The 21767-nt window shown below is 43.1% G+C and overlaps 2 protein-coding genes across 3 annotated transcripts in view; one reads left to right on the top strand and one right to left on the bottom strand.

The window, feature by feature from the left end:
• The window catches only part of ZFP28 (ZFP28 zinc finger protein), a 79139-nt gene that overhangs the window by 56649 nt on the left and 723 nt on the right, over positions 1-21767 (bottom strand). Inside the window, exons 2-8 of one of the 2 annotated variants that reach the window (XM_067720516.1) lie at positions 21359-21532; positions 14532-14658; positions 14327-14422; positions 12303-12466; positions 11475-11586; positions 11033-11128; positions 2033-6596 (exon numbers count right to left, since the gene is read on the bottom strand). In XM_067720516.1, the coding sequence (XP_067576617.1) occupies positions 4891-6596; positions 11033-11128; positions 11475-11586; positions 12303-12466; positions 14327-14422; positions 14532-14565 (2208 nt within the window). In that variant the 5' untranslated portion in view covers positions 14566-14658; positions 21359-21532 and the 3' untranslated portion in view covers positions 2033-4890. Of the gene's footprint in view, positions 6597-11032; positions 11129-11474; positions 11587-12302; positions 12467-14326; positions 14423-14531; positions 14659-21358; positions 21533-21767 lie in introns of those variants that run through there. The other variant, XM_067720513.1, reaches the window with a different exon arrangement.
• AURKC (aurora kinase C) overlaps positions 20147-21767 on the top strand; it is a 476131-nt gene continuing 474510 nt past the window's right edge. The window contains exon 1 of the mRNA XM_067720594.1: positions 20147-20153. The gene's annotated coding sequence lies outside the window, so the exon portion shown is untranslated. The remainder of the gene's footprint in view (positions 20154-21767) is intronic.

The following is a 21767-nucleotide window of genomic DNA, read 5'->3' as shown; positions in this document are numbered from 1 at the left end:
CGGGAAGTTCCCACATGCCGTGGAGTGGCTGGGCCCGTGAGCCATGGCCGCTGAGCCTGCGCGTCCGGAGCCTGTGCTCCGCAACGGGAGAGGCCACAACAGTTAGAGGCCCGCATACCGCAAAAAAAAAAAAAAAAAAAAAAAAGGGATTCTATCAGTAGTCAAAGATACCACATTGATAGAACTACAGCAGCTGCTATCACAATTAAAACTCGTGTCATTACCTGCACATATGTTTATTTTTCACTCACATAATAATCCACTGCTGTTGCTCCTGAGTGACTGATGGCTTTCCTCCAAATAGCGGTTTAGCGGCCCAGAGTTCTTCCATCTTGCAGTTTTGCCGTCCCATACAATTGAGATTCTTCTTCTTCCATCTGGGTGGTACATCCTTTTCTTAATAACCGAGCCGAGAGTGACACACGTTTCCTATTCAAACCACAGCCAGAACTGGAAGCAATAGTGGCTGAGTAATGCAGGATGTGCCTTGGCAGTCACATTCCGGAATCGACTTTCAGGCAACAGAAAGGGAAGCACAAACTTTGGGCAGTTGTCTAATCATATCATAGGTATCATTAACAAATGCTACATACCCAGGACCTTGGAAAATAACCATATGGGTTTGTGGTCATTGTACCTGCTACAAGCTACACTACATAAGAATTCCCCCATGAGCCCTCACTCTGCACAAATACGTCATTCAGGAATTCCAGTAGAAATGTTCAGCTACTGATTACAATCTTTCAAGAGTACTCAGTCTCCTTTCTGTTGACTCAAGTCGATGTGGGACTTGGATGCCATGCCATGGAGTGCTTCTAACTAAAACAAAACCCTAGTGCAGTTTCAACCTTGGGGATCAATGAAATAAGGTAAAAATATCAGATATCAGAACATTCTTAGGATTTCTGTGTTTATTGTGACATTTCATTTTATTCTCAAGATTACCTGTTGCCCTATACTCCAGCTATTGCACATGCCCTAGTTCAGTACACTTTCCAAATGTAATCACTGTGAAGAGAAATCCCAGTACCTAAAGGAGACAGGAGATTTTTAATATGCTGGTACTTCATTTCAAAAGAACATAGAAAAACTACTAGACCTGACAGGGGAACTTGCAAAAGATAAGTCAGGGGTAGGGACATAAATGATCCAATCCAGCACTATAAACTCTTGAATTCTTTCAAGTCCTTATATATTATGCAATGTAAATTCTAACCCTCGAGATGACATTTCCAAAAATGTGTCCTAGATTTTTGATATAATAAAGGATATTAAATATTTCTGGATGACATGAATCTCCTCCCTGTCTGCATTTCCAGACTAGAAAAGCAGACTCAAGAGTTTTGTCACAGATGTATGGCAAAGAAAATAAGTAGGGAGGTTTCTTAAGGTTTGAGAAAGTCAAAAGTTTTCTAAGATGCTTGAATCTTTCGTGATAGCCCCATTCCAGTTACATGGATTCAAATCTTTCCCCACACTTCACTTTCATCTAAGAGAAGTGGCGAGGTTGGGAATTCAGTAAGTATCATAGCTCAGCAAACACCTGGATCTACTGTTGCACTTGGGTTTCAGGATTTGCCAGCCCCGTGGTTAGAAGCACTTAAGAAGACTCCCAACACAATCATAGAAAGGTCTGACTTCAATGCCTTTCTTAAGGTCAGAATTTCAAGTGGCCTTTCACTTTTAATTATCTAATTTCATTGTAAACAAGCATCACACTTACTTTTGGAGCTAGCATTGCTCACTGCCTTTAGTTTTTGGTAAGAGCTATCCAGCCCCTTGTGTGCAGTGAGCTTATGATCCTGCTACATCATGACTATCCTTTCCTAACACAACACAGGATTACAAGTTTCTCTGTCTTTTAACCTATCTCTTTCAATCAGCCCTTAATATTCTGCTTCTCTGTAGTCTGAGAATCATCCTCTAGTACCAATTTCTGTATGAGAATAAAAGATGACTCCAGCTTAGAAGTTAAATATTGAAAGGATACCAGATACCTTGAAGATTTAAAGAACTAAACAAAACTAGGCTGTGAGGATGCAGGAATCATTTTAATGGATCAGACAGGTAGAGATGCAGAAATCTTTAGGCTGCTGCCAAAGGATGACTCAATTCCACATATTTGCAGTCCAGGAGTGATGTTCCATATCTTTATAATAGCTGTTACAACAAGTGGTCCAACCAATCAAAATGAATACTAAAAGAAAACATCCCTTATGGCCCATACATAAAGCCTAATATTTGCCTCATGTCTCCGGTCAAAATACAAAGAATGAAAAACCTGACTGGCTTAATTAGAGCCATGTGTGACTGGCAGTCCAACAGTACAATACAGAATGAAGGCAAAGTGACAACAAAGAGCTAGGAAAAGCATGTGTTAAAGACAAAAACAGATTTCAACATATATACTGAAAAAAATATATATATAGACACACACACATATACACGCACACATATATATTCAATATTAATTTTGACTCTATGACTACAAGATTATTTTACACATAAAGTTCTGCAAATCACATATTGCATTTAATATATTGTAGACAGACAATACTCCATAGGAGCATATGTAGAGCTTAATCTCTTTCTGCTAACTGGACAATACTGTATTGAATAATCACAATTTAATCAATCTGCTTGGCAGGATACTGAAATCCTATTTATTGTAATTAAAAAGATTTTGCAATAAACATTATTTATATCTATATATTTATTCCATTGGGATGAAACTCCTAGATCTAGAATTACTGTTTCAAAAGGAATGCATATTTAGTGTGGATAGGTCATGCCATATTGCCACCCCAAACAGGAGGAGACAAATCTACACTGGTAATGATGAACAACCTCCTGTTTTCCCACAATAACTAGTATGGGAAATTAACTGCAGTTTAGATTTTAATCCATCTGCGAGTCAAGAAGATTCGTTTTAAATCTGTAATTTTCTGAGCAACAAGGTTAAGAACCTAACAAATTTTCTTTATTCGAATTCTTCCACTGTGACACGCCTGTTGGTAAGCACTGCCTAGTTCCCCGACTGCTTTGTGTCATAGCACTCTGTTCTTAAATGACATATTTTTTCATGTGTTGTGTGTATTTTCTGCCAGTTGCCTCTTACATCTTTTTTGACACGTTTCACCATATCGAAGTTTATTTAAATCTTTGTACAGGCCGGCTTACTCTCTTCATGTCTTCCAGGGCTCCATGTCCTACTCAGTAGAGCCTTCCTCCTTTCTGTGTTCGCCTCTAACATATTATTTCATAATTAGAGCCGATAAATACAACTGTATTATATTTCTCTGTAAGGTCTAGGTATGCTTCTCTTTGTGGAGAGTGGATAATCAATTGTTACAACATCATTTCCCCAATAATGAAACGCTAATCTTATTATATACCAAAACATTTTTTCAACGATTTTTTTTTTCTGGCCACACCACGCGGCATGCGAGGTTAGCTCCCCCACCAGGGATCAAACCCGCACCCCCTGAAATGGAAGCACAGAGTCCTAACCACTGGACCGCCACGGAAGTCCCACCAAAACATTTTTTAAATGTCCTGCTATGTTTGACAAATCATCCTTCCTTGTGTGGTTTTCAGCTAAAACTGTCAGAGCAAACATATCCTACTGAGACTCTATTGGGAGTGACAATTTACAAACATTTTAACAGTATTACTTCATCTAGAAAAATATAGTATTTCTTTTTATTGACATTTCCTATTGTTCAACAGTTTAATAACATTCTTTCACCTCTATTCATAAGTTGCTTTATAGTTTTCCTTGTTTTTGATGGGAGAGTTGTATTATCCTCATAAAAATAATTAGAACCTTTTGTGTATTTTTCTCTGCACTGGAGCAGGAGTCGGCACGCTTTCTCTGCACAAGGACAGAGAGTAAATATTTGAAGTTTTGCAGGCAATACTGTCTCTGTTGCAGCTACTCAGGTCTGCTATTGTAGAGTGAAAGCAGCCCTAGGCAATATGTAAACAAATGAGCATGGCTGTGAGCCAATAAGACTTTATTTACGGACACTGAAATTTAAATTTCATATAATTTTCATGTTGTCTTAAGCTATTATTCTATTCACTTGTTCCTCCATTAAAATAATTTTTAAAATTCAGATCATGGGCCATACGAAACAGTGAGGCTCTGGCCATGAGTCATAGTCAAGATTAGTCTGCCTCAAGGTTAGTGGTTCTTTGAAACTTTAATGGAATTCACGCATAAGCCCAGGTGACTTTAAATGATCAAATCTTGCCAAATTTTCTAATACATGTCAGAAGGTTTAAATGTACGCAGGTGAACCTTGTCTTCTCCTCTGATTGTTTCAGTTCTTTTCTTCCAGGTGGCCTCCTCACCCATGTTCTCTACACACTTTCTAAGACTGTTGTCAGATGTAATTTTCTCACCAACAAGGTCACAGCACCTTACACTTTATGCAGATAAATGAAAAGCTATAATACTAACTCAACATTATGGAATCAAGTTTTAAACCAGAACGGGCAAAGCCTCACTGTCTTGAAACGCCTGTTCCTGACCTAATATCCGGCTTCTCTTAGCTTCATTCTATGCATCATTATCAGTCAGAGTTGCCTATGGTAACTTTTCAATGTCTGAAAACAATGTTTTTAAAAGAGCTAACATTACTGAACGCTTAGTATGGACCAGCCATTGTGCTACACACATCTTATACATTAATCAATATGAAGGATCTCAACATAAGTGTTTACATGAGGAGTAAATGAATTCTGTTTTCACTTAAAACAAAAATCTTCACGTTCTAACTGCAACAATGTGAAGAACAAACTTGTACAGGACAAGAACAGAATAGACAGAAAGAGAACAGGTTTTAAACTGCTGGAGTGGTCTATCTGAGCCACAATGTCTCAGGACTATAGTGATGGGAGTGAGGGTGGATTCCAGAGAAACTTGGGTAACAGATCCACAGGATTTGATGTAGCAGGTAAAGAGGGGCGTGCAGGTGACTCTCCAGTGTGGATTCTCTGATGTGCAAAGTGTGTGCTCTGCCTGAAGACCTTTCTGCTTCTCTTATGGTTGTGGGGTCTCTCTCCCGTGTGCACTCTTTTGTGCTGATTGAGGTGTCCGATTTGGATGAAGGTTTTCCTGCATTCCTTGCATTCATACGGTTTCTTTCCAGAGTGAATCCTCTGATGGACGCTAAGGGACTGCCGATGGCTGAAGGCTTTGCCGCACGCACTACATTCGTAAGGTTTCTCCCCAGTGTGACTTCTGCGATGACAGATGAGGGACGACTTTGTCTTGAAGGCCTTCCCACATTCAATACATTCGTAGGGCCTTTGGCCAGTGTGAAGCCTCTGGTGCTGAGTGCAGGAGGAGTTGTCGCCAAAGGCCTTCCCACATTCCATGCACTTATAGGGTTTCTCTCCCGTGTGAACTCGCTGGTGTTGAATAAGGTGTGTGGTCTGGCTGAAGGCCTTCCCGCACTCCTTACACTCATAGGGTTTCTCTCCTGTGTGAGTTTTCTGATGCTGTGCCAAGTGAGCCTTCTGGGTGAAAGCTTTGCTGCAGACCTTACAAGCATAGGGCTTCTCTCCGGTATGAATTCTCTGATGGGTGGCCAGCTGGGAACTGATGCTAAAGGACTTACCACATTCCCCACATTCGAAGGGCTTCTCACCAGTATGAATCCTCAGATGGCTAGCAAGGTGTATATTCTGCCTAAAGGCTTTCCCACATTCTTTACATTTAAAAGGCTTCTCTCCAGAATGCACCCTTTGGTGCTGAGTGAGTGAGGCATGATGGCTAAAGGCTTTTCTACACACCTCACATTCGTACGGTTTCTCTCCTGTGTGAATTCTCTGATGGACAGTCAGGGATGAGCCATACCTAAAGGCTTTGTCACACACGTCACACTTGTAGGGCTTCTCTCCAGTATGAATTCTCCTGTGCTGATTGAGTCCGATGTGATCACTGAAGGCTTTCCCACAGTCGATGCAGTCAAAGGGTTTCTCCCCGGTGTGATAATACCTCCAGTGACGGATAAGGGATGTGTTCTGTATGAAGGCTTTCCCACATTCCATACATTCGTAGGGCTTCTTGCCGGTGTGACATCTCTGATGTCGGGCAAAGGATGAGCCGTCACTGAAGGCCTTTCCACATTCCTTACATTTATAGGGCTTCTCTCCAGTATGAATTCTCTGATGCACGGTGAGGGATGAGCTCTGGGTAAAGGTTTTCTTACATTCATTACATTTGAAAAGTTTTTTTCCTGCATAGATCCCTGCATGTTTTATTACCACTGAACTTGGGGGGAAAGTTTTCTTAACTGAATCACAGCGGTGAACTCTCTCTTCTGAAATGTCCAAGTGGAACCATCTTCCAGATTTGTTATACGGACACTCTCTTTCCTTAGAGAGAGTTTTGTTGTGAGTGACTGCCTCCTGCCTGAATTGTGTCTTCTGACCTGCCAGCTTCCTTTCAAACAGACCCTCAGAATCCCAGCTTCCTCTGAAAGTGGAACTCTCTAGGTTAGTGTTTGAAGTTCTGTCCGTTACCACTTCAGCAAATGAATCCTGCTTCGGAAATAACTCCTGGGTCTCATGTATAGACTGCTGGCCTGAAAGATATCAAGAAAATAAACAAGAAACAAACATTTCTTTTATCATAGGCTGGGAGAAAAGGAATCTACTAAAAGGAAAACTGTGAAGAAACTCACTAATTGGTGAATTAAACCCTAATTAAACCACATAAATTGTGCACCTCTAAAACATGTGAACATGCAGTCTACAATGTATGTAAGACGACCCCAGACTGGATTCATACAGGAACCCAGAGAGGTGAATAGAAAAAAAGATAAATGTATGTGGAATCAGTCACACATCAGAAGCATCAGGAGTCGGAAAAATGTTCTGTAATCACATCACCTAAAAATACAGTCTATGACAGTCATTCTCTTCACCCTTTCTCACCCCTGGCTATGCAGCTTTGATGCCAGGGCAGTCATCATGTCACCAAAGTTGTTCCAAGAAGCACACCAAACACAAAAGGACAGTGTATTCTATGACGTTCATTAAGAGTCCTGAAAGCCCAATCACTCCCCTACAACCAGAAATGGTGTTTCTGTCAACTGTATCTTATTTGACTGATTTCAACAGAACCTACAGTGCCAACTGATGGCTAAAGTTCAGCGGTCACACAGAAATCATTTTTACACTGACCTGCTTGCTTCTGCAAGCCTGACAAAATCGTCACTTCTTCTCTGGCCATTTAAGTAATGGAATTTCTCATTCTGGAAAGACTGTTTCTATAAAAATAGTGAGTGCTGATATTATATTTGATTACATCATACACACCACTGATCGGGTATATGGCTTACCTCAGACTACAAGCTTGCAGGGAGGAATGATTATGTCTGAAATCCCTTTGCTAAATCACTTAGCATGTACCAAAAACCTGTGCAAGTAGAGCTATATCACAATAAATGTACAGAGATCAAAGTGGTGTTGGGGAGAGAGATGATGCAGAGAGCCAGATGTTTGGGAAAAGATGATCTTTAAAAAAGGAAAATAAAGTATTTTTTTTCATGGCATCTAAACACTGAAAGCTTTCCTTCTTAGGTCAATAACAAGACAAAGATACCTGGGAAGTTCCAGCCAGAGCAATTAAATAGAAATAAAAGGCATCCAAATTAGAAAGGAAAAAAAAAAACTGTACTTGCTGATGATATCATCCCATATATAGAAAACCCTAAACAATCCACAAGAAAGGTATTAGAGCTAATACATCAAGTCATCAAAACTGCAGTATACAAGATCAACACACAAAAATCAGCTGTATTTCAATACACTAGGAATGAACAATCTGAAAAGGAAATTATGAAAATAATTCCATGAAAAATAGCAGTGAAGGAATAAATTATTGAGGAAAAAAGTTACCTTAAAGGGTGCAAGACTGTACACTGAAAACTACAAACACTGCTTAATAAAATTAAGAGCCAAATAAATGGAAAGACATCCTGTGTTCATGGATAGAAAGACTTAATAATGTATTCATGGAGAGAAACAAGGAAGAATTAAATAAGCAACAGAAACAAGACCAAACAAATTTGTTGTACAGTACAAACGGGAGTAATATATCTATTAACAGAAACAAAAAACCATGAATGAAACAAAAATCAAAGCTAAAGCTTCTATAAATGAAGCTACCAATCTAAAATACTGGATAGCAAGAAACACCACATGCAACCTTTCAAGCCACAGGAAATTGGGGGAAAAATATCACATTTATAAAACAGGATTTACATTCATGCTATATACAGGCAAGGAAATATGACCCAGCAGAAATGTGGGCAATGGGCATGAAGACATCACTAACAGAGTATAAACCCTGAATGGATTTAAACACATGTATTCACAACCTCACAAGTAGTCTGCAAAATAAAAATTAAACAAAACTCAATTTTCACCCCACAGCTTGGAAAATATTAAAAAAAACCCAAAATACTATTAGTGAAGATGTATGGAAACAGGTATTCTCATATATTGTTTACCAATGGTGTTACAGCCTGTTATTATGTTCATGAAACTTAAAAGACATGAATACTTTGATCATGCAAAGAGATATGAACAAACTGGACCACAGTTTATTACAGGTGAAAACCAGAAAAAACCTAAAGGTTCAAATATCCTCAACAGTAAATTAGTTAAGTAAATTATGGTATTTCCATATATTGTAATACTAGAGAGCCACTTAGATAAAGTTTCTGTCTACTTTCTAAGGATACAAATAGAAGAAGAAATCATAAAAGTAGTAATATATTAGACTATATAAAATTTTTAAAAATTTTATGTACAACTTAAAAAATTCTAGTGAAAAGAAAAATACTTATTACCATATGTAAAAGATAGTTTGAAACAATACATTAAAAAATTAATGTTCACATTAAAAAACCCCACTGGGACTGGACTGGCAGTGCAGTGGTTAAGACTCTGCACTTCCACTGCAGGGGGCATGGGTTTGATCCCTGGTTGGGGAACTAAGATGCCACATGCTGTGCAGCACAGCCAAAAAAGGAAAAAAAACCCCCAAAAAACAAAAAAATAGGGACTTCCCTGGTGGTCCAGTAGTAAAGAATCCGCCTTCCAATGCAGGGCATGTGGGTTTGAACCCTGGTCAGGGAACTAAATCCCACATGCTGCGTGGTCATAACTACTGGGCCCATGCACCTCAACTAGAGAGCCCGTGTGCTGCAAACTGCAGAGCCCACATGCTCTGGAGCCCATGCACCACAGTCAGAGAGAGAAAACCCACACGCCACAACTAGAGATAAGCCCGCGCACCGCAATGAAAGATCCTGCATGCCACAACTAAGACTGGACACAGCCAAATATTAAAAAAAAATCAAAAACAAAAAAAATTTAAGACACAAATAGAGAAATGGATATAAATGAGGGACATTTTACAAAAGGATAAAGACAATAACAAAATTTGAGGAAAGTATTCAACTCATTTTTATAATAAAAAAATAACCTTAGGCTATAATCTTTCACCAAATAATAAGCTAAACATTTTCACCAAACTACCCAATGCTACGATGATGCAATTAAACCCATACATCTAGTCATCTGGCCATTGCTAGAGTCACTAGAACAGAAAACTCTCAGAGCTCAGCAGATTTTCACTTCCAGGGATACAGGCATCCCCAAAATGTACAGCCTTCACTAACATAAAGGTGCCTGTTATATTTTTAACACCAAGAAATGTGACGCAACCTAATTGAGCAGTGGCACACGGAACATGGAACTCACGTGAAAACACTGGTACGCAGGACAGAACGCGAACTCTATTTCTACCACATAAAACAACATATGTGTTCATCAGGGCTTGAAGGGCCTAAAGTTGTCTTGTTAACATATTGTGATTACAGGTTATGATTTTCTATTCCTTTCCCAGACAGGTGACAGGATTACACTTTCTGAAAACCATTATTTTCAAAAGAAGTTTCTTTTCCTTCCTTGTGTATCGAAGAAACGGCCCTCCGCCCACGTCTTCTTGCAATCCACCTGGCCACCCTCTCCAACCCAGACAAGGATTCTCTGGGGGGAACCCTGTCCTTTGCCTCTTTAAGGCCATGTTGGGAATTTCACAAGCTCTGGTTTATGCAAGTCATCCATGCACATGTCATATTTGATGTAAATATTTGATGGCTGAGGACAGAAGTGTAAATTCCCTCATTCTCCAATCGCCTGCCAATGTCAAGCCAAGTGGCTCCCTCCTTCAATTTGTGGTTCTTACAGGAATGGATGCATCACGAAGTGAGTGGCCATGTGACTACGAACATCAGACCTTTGGAAGACAGCTCCAGAAACCCTCGGGGTCTGGAAGAGATCATTTAAAGAACCAAGTGGCTGATCCATGTCTGAGTGGCCAAGGACAGGCGCAGAGCTACAGGGAGGAGTTATCAACCAAGAGAAGGTGGGGTGGGGGGGCAAGGAGGAGGGGAGGAAGGAGGAGGGGGGAGGAGGGAAGGAGGGGGAGGAGGGGGAGGGGGAGGGGGGAGGGGAGAGGAGGGGAGGGGAGAGGAGGGGAGGGGAGAGGAGGGGAGGGGAGGGGAGGGGAGGGGAGGGGGAGGAGGGGGAGGGGAGGGGGAGGAGGGGGAGGGGAGGGGGAGGAGGGGAGGGGAGGGGAGGAGGGGGAGGGGAGGGGAGGAGGGGGAGGGGAGGGGAGGAGGGGGAGGGGAGGGGAGGAGGGGGAGGGGAGGGGAGGGGAGGAGGGGGAGGGGAGGGGAGGGGAGGAGGGGGGGAGGGGAGGGGAGGAGGGGTGGGGAGGAGGGGGGGAGGGGAGGGGAGGAGGGGTGGGGAGGAGGGAGGGGAGGAGGGGAGGGGAGGAGGGGAGGGGAGGACAATGTAATTTTCAAAGCTTGGATCTCAATCTTCTTTCCAGACCCGAGGACGTGGTGGGCTTTCTCTGTACGTTAGGGAGCACCTGGCCTCTTTGATGAGAACTACACTCTGGCCTGCAGTGGCATTTCCACCCCAGGCCTGCCGCGCTCACCTGGGGATGGGCCTCTTGCCAGCTCTCCTTTCACCACCCAGGGTTCCTTCCCAAGGTCCAGCAAAGAGACCAAGTCTGGCTCAGACACACAATGTCCTGCACATGGGAAAAGACAGTGGTTTCAGTCATACCCTTGGCATTCTTAAATGGACAACCAATTCCTTGGCTTTGAAGGAAGAGTGCTTTATTACAGGAAGGACCAGGAAGAAAAGTGAAGAGTATTTTAAGGATATTGAAGTTGATGCTTCAAGTATGACAGAGATACTAACTCTCAACTCTACAAACGTCACACTCTTAAGAATTGCGAGTAAAAATTCAACCCAGTGCTTTGGAAGACAACCCTGCCACCCCCCCCCACCCCCCACCCCCACACACAATTCAAAACTGAGGAACGAAAGTGGGGGCTCCTGAAGTTTCAGATTTCGGAGAGGAACATCCTTACCTACTGCCCCCAGATTGTGGTCCTCCCACACAACATTCTTACAGAAACTCTTCCGAGTTGGGTCTGGCTGCTGGGAGACGTCTACGGCCATGTTCGTGATGGTCACCAAGCCCTGAAATGGTACAAACACGTTTCTCATCAAACCGTGCTCGTGAACCCACGATGGCTCTGTGGGGTGGGCTGCATCCACATGCTGTGATGTACCAAGAATTTTCACTAGGTTCTGAGTGATGCCGGTCACTTGACGACTGAGCTAGCTATGTCGTATATGTTTAGGGGGAAAGAAAAGAAAAATAGGGGAAACTGTGCCATGGAGAATCTATAATTTCTTGGAGGAGAATGAAGATACAGAGAGTATGGATTTTCTGAAGTTCACTGGAGGCTTCCTGACGTTCAACACACGTTGTTCAATTAAGTCTGCAGAGGGTTTTTCTCTCATATGAAATCTCTGATGAAAAGGAAGGGTTGAGATCCTATTCAAAGTCTTCTCACATCCATTACAAGTCGAACATTTCTGATTTAAACAGACTTGTTTACGACTTGCTGTGACCCAGTGTTCCCCCTTGTGTGTATCAAGACTGCAGGTACTCTCTCTTCTGGGGGGACACTCTGTCGGTATGCAGCCCTGGATTCCAACGGAAACTTCTCCCACACTTACTGCAGACAAGATCGCTTTCCTAAGGAAGGGTTTCTTTGTGAAGGACACAAGGAAGCTCCTGGGAGTCATCAGCACTGCCTCTGTAAGTGCCTTACTAGGAATCTCACCAAGTCTACCTCATGCAACTTATCTGTAAGCGTGTCTCCCCCTCCATTTACACCCTGACTCACCAGATGCCTCTCCAACACAGCACTGTAACCCCAGTCTTCCCCTAGAACGGAGCACTCCAGACTGTAGGTTGTGGGCCTCTCCATTAGCACCGCCTGGGATGACTTTTCTTCACAGAAGCTCTTCTTTGAAGATAACTCCTTGGTCTTTGGCAGAGCCCGTGAGTCTAAAAGATATTTTTAAGAAGGTAAATATCTCTTCGATTATATACCAGTATGAAGAAATCTTCCAAAATGTAATCAGATGGGAAAAAATCCTCAAAAAAAGTATACTGTTTCGAAAGCTGTTTTATATGACCAACTGGCCTTCCATTCCCAAATTTGTGTAGCTTTAACCCTAAAGGACACAATGTGAGTTTTCACACCTAAAGGTTGACCAAGTAGTGCATGTTATGGTTTTAGCAGGAGACTGGAGAAAGAGATCGAAGTGCAGGAGGTGAGAGAGCTCACAGAGATTTAAATCTAAGATAAAATGTGGCCAAAATAGACAAAGAGGGGCAGAGCCTATTGAAGGAAATGCTATATGATCCTTATCTCAGCGCTATTATGGAAGTCTCACTTTGACTCTTTCTCCATTTTATTTAGCAAAAATTTCTTCTCTCTCTTTGTTTTTAAAAACTAACGTCTCCTTTTTTTTTTTTTTGATTACAATGCTAACTAACCAATGTTCAGATTCTGGCCTTAAAAGTACAAGTCTTCAAAATCAACTACAGTCTCAGCAACAGAAGAAGGGTCAACAGAAGGGAAAAAACCAGTTCTGTCTCAGAAAACTGCTCAGAGAATGTGATTTAGTACCATGATAAATGGAAAACTTTTCCCCAAAACGCCATTCCAGTTCTCCTGGGCCATACGATGACCCATGTGAGTCGTCAGAGTTTGTAAACTGTCCTGTTGATACAAACTTTTCTGCCGAAGTACGGTTTGAACAAAGAGGTCTTACAAGATTCTCAATTCTTTAGAAATGGTAGTCAGTTCCTATTACAGGAACCTCCAAAAGAAATCTGTAATTCTGATTTCTTGTCTTACTTGGTTAACTTGCTATTCCAGAAATAGTGTTGTGGTTGAAATCTCTGTACTCCCAAGTGGTATAAATATGATGATATCTGCATCACAATATCTGCAGGAACATACCATCAAATCAGAATCAGTGTCCTTTCCTTCTGAGAGCCAGTCGCCCACCTGTGTGCAGCCTGTTTGCACGGGGGAAGTCCGCCTGGACCCCAGATGGATCACGGCTCAACACAAATCCTCTCCTGAACTACCAATGTCTTTCTTCTCGTTCTCACCTTTCTGCTCAAGGCTCTACTCTTGTACCTTGTTTCCCTGGCTTGAAACCGGGAATAACATTTTTCTTCCTCTTAGGTACCTATTTACACTAATCATATGTAGGACAGTACTTTCTACTGCACTTAAGTGTACAGAAATGTCTTATCGCCCCTACGGGATGGTTAGTTTTCTAACAGCTTACGCTCATCTTCCCAGCCAGCACCTGGTGGGCTCACTCAAAGCTGACGTGCAGTAACAATCAGTTAAAAGAAGTCTGTAAATGAAAGTCATTTCATCAAAGAGAAATAAGATAGTAAAACCTACATCAGAATCAGCTGAAGATTTTTAAAGAAAGTGACGACTGTGTAAGTGTGAAAAGCAAAAGGGTAAGACGGGTGCTGGGAAAACATGAGATCCAGAGGACAGGACAAGAGTTACAAGAATTGTAACACGACTTCCCTGGTGGTCCAGGGGTTAGGACCCTGCCTTCCACTGCAGGGGGGAGCGCGTTTGATCCCTGGTTGGGGAACTAAGATCACAGAGGCTGCGTGGCATGGCCACAAAAACAAACAAAAAAGTTACACTTGGTGGGGGGGGAAGCAGAGGTGGAGAGAAGAGATGGGGAGAAAGAGAATTTGCAAAGCCCAGGCCTAGATTTTCCCTCCAGGCCAGAGGCTCAAGGCTGCTGATGATCCCAGGTGTCTGAAGGCACGGAGCTGCGACTGCCATGGCCTCATCCCACCTGGGTCTCCCACGCTCACCTGGACACCCGCCTCTTGTCAACGTTCTCTTCGCCGCCCAGGGCTCCTTCCTCTGTTCCAGTGAGGAGATCATTTTGGGCTTAGAAACACAAAGTCCTAAATATGTAAGAAGAAACGGGACGTGGTCATGCTGTGGGTCTGTCCTTGGCTTGAAGGAAGAGGATGGTGCAGGGTGTGGTGATGAGGAGGGAGGGGGGGCCTTTACCCAGCGAGACCAGGCTCCTGTAGTTTTCCAGCATCACACTCCTGTACAGACTCCTCTGAGCAGAGTCCAGCCACTCCCACTCCTCTGGGGAGAACTCTACAGCCACATCCCCAAATGTCACCAAGCTCTGAAACGACAAAAGCACATTCCTGCTGGACCAGTGCTCAGGCCCTGCCCCCCAAATGCACAAGTCGAAGCCCCAACCCCCCATACCCAGAAGGTGACTGTATTTGGAGACGGGGCCTTCAAAGAGGTGACTAAAAGTTAAATGAAGTCACACGGTTGGGCCCTGATCCAATCTGACTGGTATTCTTGTTAAGAGGAGGAAGAAATCAGGGATGGGTGAGCGCAGAGGGAGGACCATGTGACAACAGAGCGAAAGGGCGACTGTCTACAAGTCAACGAGAGGCCTCAGGGGAAACCAACTCCGCTCACCCCTTGGTCTTAAACTTCTGTCCTCCAGAACGGTATACTGTTTGTTGTTTTAGCTGCTCAGCCTGTGGTGTTCTCCTTATGGCAGTCCTTGCAAGTTAATATAGGGGCCTAAGGGTTACCCCCTTCATTTTAGGTAGGAGATTATACATGTAAGGGAAAATACCCAGTGATGTGGATATCTAGTTAATTACTGGACAGCGGGCCTCATTACACTGTAAACTTCAGAGGAAAGAGAAAAATAGAGAGCCTCTACCCTCGGAGAACTCGCAATTTTGTGCTGGTGACAGGAGGTACATACAAGAGAAATATGTGACATCAATTAGAAACAATAAACAACGGAGGCTAAATTGTTCCACGCACAACAGGTACCAGAGCGTTTTTTACCATGAGGACAGTCCATGAGGACATCCAGCCCTGGATCAGCACAAGAATGGGGAAACAGGAGACACTGCTTTGGGAAAGATCCCCAGTGTTCTCATCACTTCCTGCAAGTAATGATAAATTCTTCTTTCTCCCGGGGAAAAAAAAAAAAAAAAAACGAATGGGGAAATAAACCTGGAGGTGAACATCACATGACTAAACCCCAAACTGTGTTCTAAGGATTTCTATTTGCTTTTAGTGTTCATCACAGGTTGAATGTTCATTTAAAACAAACTAACCGAATTCTTTTTTTCTGAAATAAAGATGAGTGTATAATTAGAATGAAAAATACGATAAAGCTTTTCATTAATAAGATGCCTTTGAGAATCAAGGTGTATTGTACACCACAGGGAATACAACCAACATTTTATAATAGTTATAAGTGGAGTATAACCTTTAAAAATTGTGAATCACTATGTTGTCAACTACACCACAATTACAAAAAAAGAATCAAGGTGCCATCTCAGAGAAGCGGGCAAGTATCGAGGAGGCATTGCAAGCCCGTTTACGACTGGGTCTGCTACTCATGCACTGCTGGTGGAATTTTATGTGGCATAATTTTATGATTTCAGTGTACAATGCTGATACATCCTAATGTATTTTGAACATTTATTCAATTCAAACTCTGACCCCCAGAATCTGAGGCTAACAGAAGGTATATTTAAATATCTGGCAGCCTTGGGATTTTCAAAAGCATAGACTCAAATCAGGAAGCAAAAAAGTCCAACTACCCCGAAGGCTGAATTAAGGACTCTGTCCACTCACCAGCTCTGAAACCTCGGCTAGTTACTTAACCCCTCTACGTCTCAGTTGCCCATGTTTAAAAGGGAAACATCAATAAAACCAGACCGTGCCATGGGTTAAAAAGGATAGCACAAGCACGGCGCTCAGAACGTGAGGTGCCTTGTAAACACCAAATGAACGTTCGCTCTGCCGACTCTGACCCACGGCTCAACCTTTCCATTTAAATTCTACCAGCAACGAAAGCGCCTTGGAGATTTGTTATCTGTTGAATAATATGTAATACTGTCACACGTTCTTTAACTTGCACCAACTTTGAAGATTTTTAACTGAACTGTGTAAACGGTTCTGTGAGTGGTATCTTGCTTTGTGTGGAGATGGTGAAGTCCCGATGCAGGGCTCTCCTAAGCGGGAGACGCCAAGGCCCCATAAAACACAGAAAACACCTGGTAACACTTGCGGGAAACAGCCGGGAACTGCTTAGTCAGCCTTGAGCAAAGACGTGCTCAAATGCAGGCCAGCTCACAGCAGCAAGTCCTCAAGTGAGTGCACCCAGCCTCAAAGGCAGAGGAACGGATTTGCTGGCTGAGTGGCTGGCAGGAGCGCTTACCTCACTAGGCAGGCTTGGCTCTCGTTCCCCGGGTTGTTCACCCTGATCTGTTACCGACCTGCATTTTGCACCTGCGGTTCCTTAAATGCCTTCAAGTTTTGAAAACTGCGCGAGACTCAGCAGTGGAAATATTTAGGTATATGAAAACCCAAACATTTCGAAACGTATGCTAAGTGACATAAGCCAGAGAGAAGGACAAAAACTGCATGATCGATCTCACCTATATGTGGAATCTAAAATAGTCCCAACTCTTAGAAATAGAGAGTAGAATGGTGGCTTCCAGGGGCTAGTGGAGGGGGAAATGGGGATGATCAAAGAGTACAAAGTTTCAGTAATGCAGGGTGAGTAAGTTCTGGAGTTCTAATGTACAGCACAGTGCCTATAGCTAAAAATACTGCACTGTATTCTTTTCTTTTTTGGCCACACCCATGGCTTGTGGGATCTTAGTTCCCCAACCAGGGATTGAACCCGGGCCGTCAGCAGTGAAAGCACGGAGTCCTAACCACTGGACCGGCAGGGAATTCCCTGCACTGCATTCTTAAAGTCGGCCAAGAAGGTAGGTCTTATGCTAAGTGCTTTCACTGCCAAAAAAGTAAAAATACTAAAGAGGGAAGGGAGGAAACTCTGGGAACTGATAGATAAGTCTATGGCCTTGATGGGGGTGCTGGTTTCATGAGTATGTATTTACCCTCAAACTCAGAGAGTTGTACATATTAAAAATGTGCAGCTTTCTATGTGTCAATCTTGCCTCAACAAAGTGGTTTAAAAACAAACAAAACATTTCAATGCAGATTTTTTTTTTGGCAAACATTTTCAATTGCGTTCAAAGACACAGGTGCTGAGACAGAGGCTACTTTTCTGCTTCTTTTCTGACCCAATTCTAAAAGATGGGATTTTGGGACTTCCCTGGTGGTCCAGTGGGTAAGACTCCGTGCTCCCAATGTAGGGGCCCAGGTTCAATTCCACATGCATGCCACAACTAAGAGCTCGCATGCCGCAACACAGATCCCACGTGCAGCAACTGAGACCTGGCACAGCGTGAATGAATGAATGAATGATGGGTTTTTTCAGGTTCCAATCTTACAATTCTAACTGCCTGCTCCTTGGCTGGGAAGTCTTGTACTTAAATTTTTCAGATATTCAAATAGCTTTCTGATATTCCTTACTAAATGAAACAAAATATATACATTATATGTAGTATATAAATTGTATATAAATTACAGTATCTTTTAAAATATCTTCACAGGATCTTTACAGTAACTTTATAAGTCTGTTGGAGCCAGAGAAAATGCTGCCTATTTTTCTAGCATTTGTTACTACTTTGTTATTGGTAAAACTGGAATTTGGGGGCCCTTAAAGAGAAGAATACAAGTTCAAATATTTTCTTATACTTGGCAACTGGGTTTTTTTGGTTTTGATTTTTCTTCTTAATAAGAAACATCCCCTTCCCCATCTCTCCAATCTCATATTCCAGAGGGACCCCAAAGTAACAGTATGTGCATATCCTTTTAAGACATTTTCCCAGTTTATACAGATTGCTCCTTATATACGGAATCAATGACTTTTGTCAGCTCTTTGTCTGAATGTTTGTGTCCCCCTAAACTTCCTATGTTGACATCCTAATGCCCTGTGTGATGGTATTTGGAGGTGGGGGCCTCTGGGAGGCCCACCCTCATGAATGGGATTAGTGTCCTTACAGATGAGGCCCCAGAGACCTCCCCAGCCCCTTCCACCATGTGAGGACACAGCGAGAACGTGCAGGTCCTGGTCTTATTCCTGTTGCCATCATACAGACGTGCAGACTCTCAGGTGGGTTTCACAGGGTCATACTACAGCACGGAGGAAACATACAGGTACAGAATCTGTACTGATAATATGAAATTGATCTGGTGCTTTAACTCTCAAACATAATAAAGACGAGATGAACTTTAAAAACAAATAAAAACCAAAAAGCAACCTTATCCTTACAGAAAAATACTTTGTGTTAACATTTTACAGGAAAAAAAAGAGTAAAAAGTATTTTACAGGAGGGACTTCTCTGGTGGTCCAGAGGTTAGGACTCCATGCTCCCAATGCAGGGGGCCCGGGTTCGATCCCTGGTCAGGGAATTAGATCCCACGTGCTGCAACTAAAGATCACACACACCGCAACTAAGACCTGGTGCAGCCAAACAAATGAATAAAAATTAAAACAAACTAGTTTTAAAAAAAAAAGTATTTTACAGAAAAAAAATGCATCAAAGGGGTTTTTTTTGGTTCAATTCAATTCAGTTAATTTTTAAAATACACAAATGAAAATTCTGTAATAATTTTTTTGAGGGGGGTAAAGTTTACTTTTTTTTAAAGTAAAAAAGTAAAATCTAGAATTCTAGCTTTTGAGACCCTACTGCTGTTCCATCCACATATAATTTTTAAAGTATTTTGCTTTCATGTAACTTTGGTAAACTTTAATCCACAGGAATGAAAAACTTCTGGGAATATACTCATAGAAAGTGATCAGAAATAATGCACATTTTCAGGTATAAAAAGTATCATTGTAATGCTATATTAAATAGTGAAACATTGGCTCCAGGAGAACTTTAAGACTACATTCACACATTCATCCACCACCTATTTTCCATATCAGGCGCTGGGGCAAAAGAATCCAAAATCCCTGCCTGTGTCAAATGTACTTTGTGGTACAAGAGAATCAGACAAGAGAAAACCAGATAAACTAAGTATATAGTATATTGAAAAGTGCTAAAAGTCTTAAAATGTAAAGCAAGGAAGAGGGATGTGAGGAATTTGGGTGGGAGGCTCTGAAATTTTAGACACAGTGATCAGGAAAACGAGAAGGCAACTTTTGAGAAAGTAAAGTGAGTGACGGGGGAGTGTGGTAGCACACGTCAGAGTTCAGGGGGCCGGGTCACTCGGGGCCCTGTCAGTCACATTAAGGAGCTGGCCTTCATTTGGGAAAGCCATTGGGGCGTTTGAGCAGAGAGTGGCAGAACAGACTCCTCTGGCTGCTGCATTGGGAAGCGACCATGGGGAGCATGAGTAGAAGGGGCCAACGGCAAGATAATGAGGACCGACGCGGTGGTGGCAGTGGTGATAACTGTCAGATTCTGGGTACAACATGAAAACAGTGTTGACGGGATTTGCAAATGGACCAAACGTGGGAGGTGAGGGCAAGAGAGGAGACAAGAATGACAGCAGAGCTTCTGACCTGAGTAACTCAGAGCATGAAACTGCCACAGAGACAGAGGCAATTGTCGGGGGGAACCCCAGGAACCTGGGTCTGGATGTGTTAGGTTTGTGTTACCTATTCGACATTCATGTGGAGGAGTCCAGTTGGACACAGAGGCCTGGAGCTCAGAGGAGAGATTTGGGCTGGAAAGGCAGATTGGGAGAAGTCAGTGCTTGGCTGGTCTGTGCAGACAAGAATGGGCTGACCTCCCCAAGGAAAGTGCTGCAGACAGACAAGAAGAGAGAGCCAAGTACAGAGCCCAGAGGCACAGGGACAGCTGTAGGTCAGGAGGGTGAGGAGGAACCAGCAGTGAAAGCTGAGAAGTCAGGAAGGTGGGAGGGCCAGGGCGAGCTCTTTCAGGGGGTGGCAGTTACCTGTTTTTGTAAGTAAAATTTTATTGGAACGCAACCCCACCCAATCATTTACATATTTTCTGTGGCTGCTTTAGCTCTACAAGGCAGAGGGAAGTAGCTGCAGCAGAGACCTCACAGCCTGCAAAGCCTAAAATATTTACTACCTGGCCCTTTACAGTGAAAGCCTGCCAGCCCCTGAACTATTTCAAACGCCAACGGTCGTCAAGTGCCAAAGAAAATCAAGAAAGACGAAGAACTGAGCACTGCCTTTGGTAATGTGGATGGAGATCACTGGTAATCTATGCAGTCTGGGCAATTGGAACCCAGCTCATACGTTTATGAGCTGGCGATCACATATTTAGGAGACACAGCTGACAGAAACAAAGAATTTATTAGCATTCTAAGAAGGAACGCAATCAAGTGAGGAAAAGACAGCCTTCCATATTGCACCAGGGCTGCCCTTTCCTCTTCTGTCTGCCAAACCTCTCCCCTCCCTTCAAAACATGGGGCTCAGAAATCACATCCTTACTCTTCCCCGACAGGCAGCTAGGAGCCAAGAGTTCCTCCCGCTCACTCTCACAGTACCTGGTCCTAAAACTCACACTCAGAACCTTGTATGCTTCCATGACTTTCCACCCACAGGCTGTGAGCTCCTTGGGAGCAGGGGCTGGGGCTTAGCCATCTGTCTCTCCAGGGGCTGGCACAAAGAGAGTACCAAGCACACCAGGTACAACACAAGGGGCTGTCCTGTTTGCGCTAAGGAGTACCTTTCTGCTCCGTCAGAGTCCCTCTGAGAAAAGCTGCACAGGGAGGGGCTGAATCATTTCTTCAATGAAGAACGAACTCTGAGTGGGATGAAGAGAAAGCAGGGAGGGAGGCCCTGGGCTGTCCCTGTAGCCCGTCACTCACCAGAATGTGAGGAAATGGGAACCAGCTCCCCTGACAGGTCTCTTAGATTGAAAACTTTTGAAAGAAAATAAACATTATTAAGTCCTGAAAAGCAAGCTTGCATTTCAGAGAGGACAGAGGAAATGCCAACTCACCTGGGAGGTGGCTTGCCGTTCAATTTCTGTCCCTGCCGCCTCCTGCTTGTGTTTCCTCACCTGGACAAAGGCCGTGTCCCTGGAAGGCAGAGCTGGGGGAAGAGAGAGAAGTAGCTACAGGCCAGATCTACACCACGCTCCCTTCCTGCTGAGTCTTAAACGACAGCTGTAAATCTGAAACGGATTCAACAAGTGGAGCGTCAAATGCTCGAGCATGAGTAGGATGGGACCAGTTTTGAAGGGTCACCTGGGATGTGGTCGCTACTCTACTAGGGGCTGTCACGGGTAGGGGGGGTGGTGTCTTCTCTCTAGGAGCCCTGAAACAGGGAGGTGGCCGGTTAGAGTGATCCTGTACCGCGGACTGATGCTCTCGGGTTGAATTTCCAGGCCTTTGGATGCCCCCATCCAA

Source organism: Pseudorca crassidens, chromosome 20 (genome assembly GCF_039906515.1).
Source record: "Pseudorca crassidens isolate mPseCra1 chromosome 20, mPseCra1.hap1, whole genome shotgun sequence".
Classification (NCBI taxonomy): Eukaryota; Metazoa; Chordata; class Mammalia; order Artiodactyla; family Delphinidae; genus Pseudorca; species Pseudorca crassidens.
This window is presented reverse-complemented; position numbering and strand designations above follow the sequence as displayed.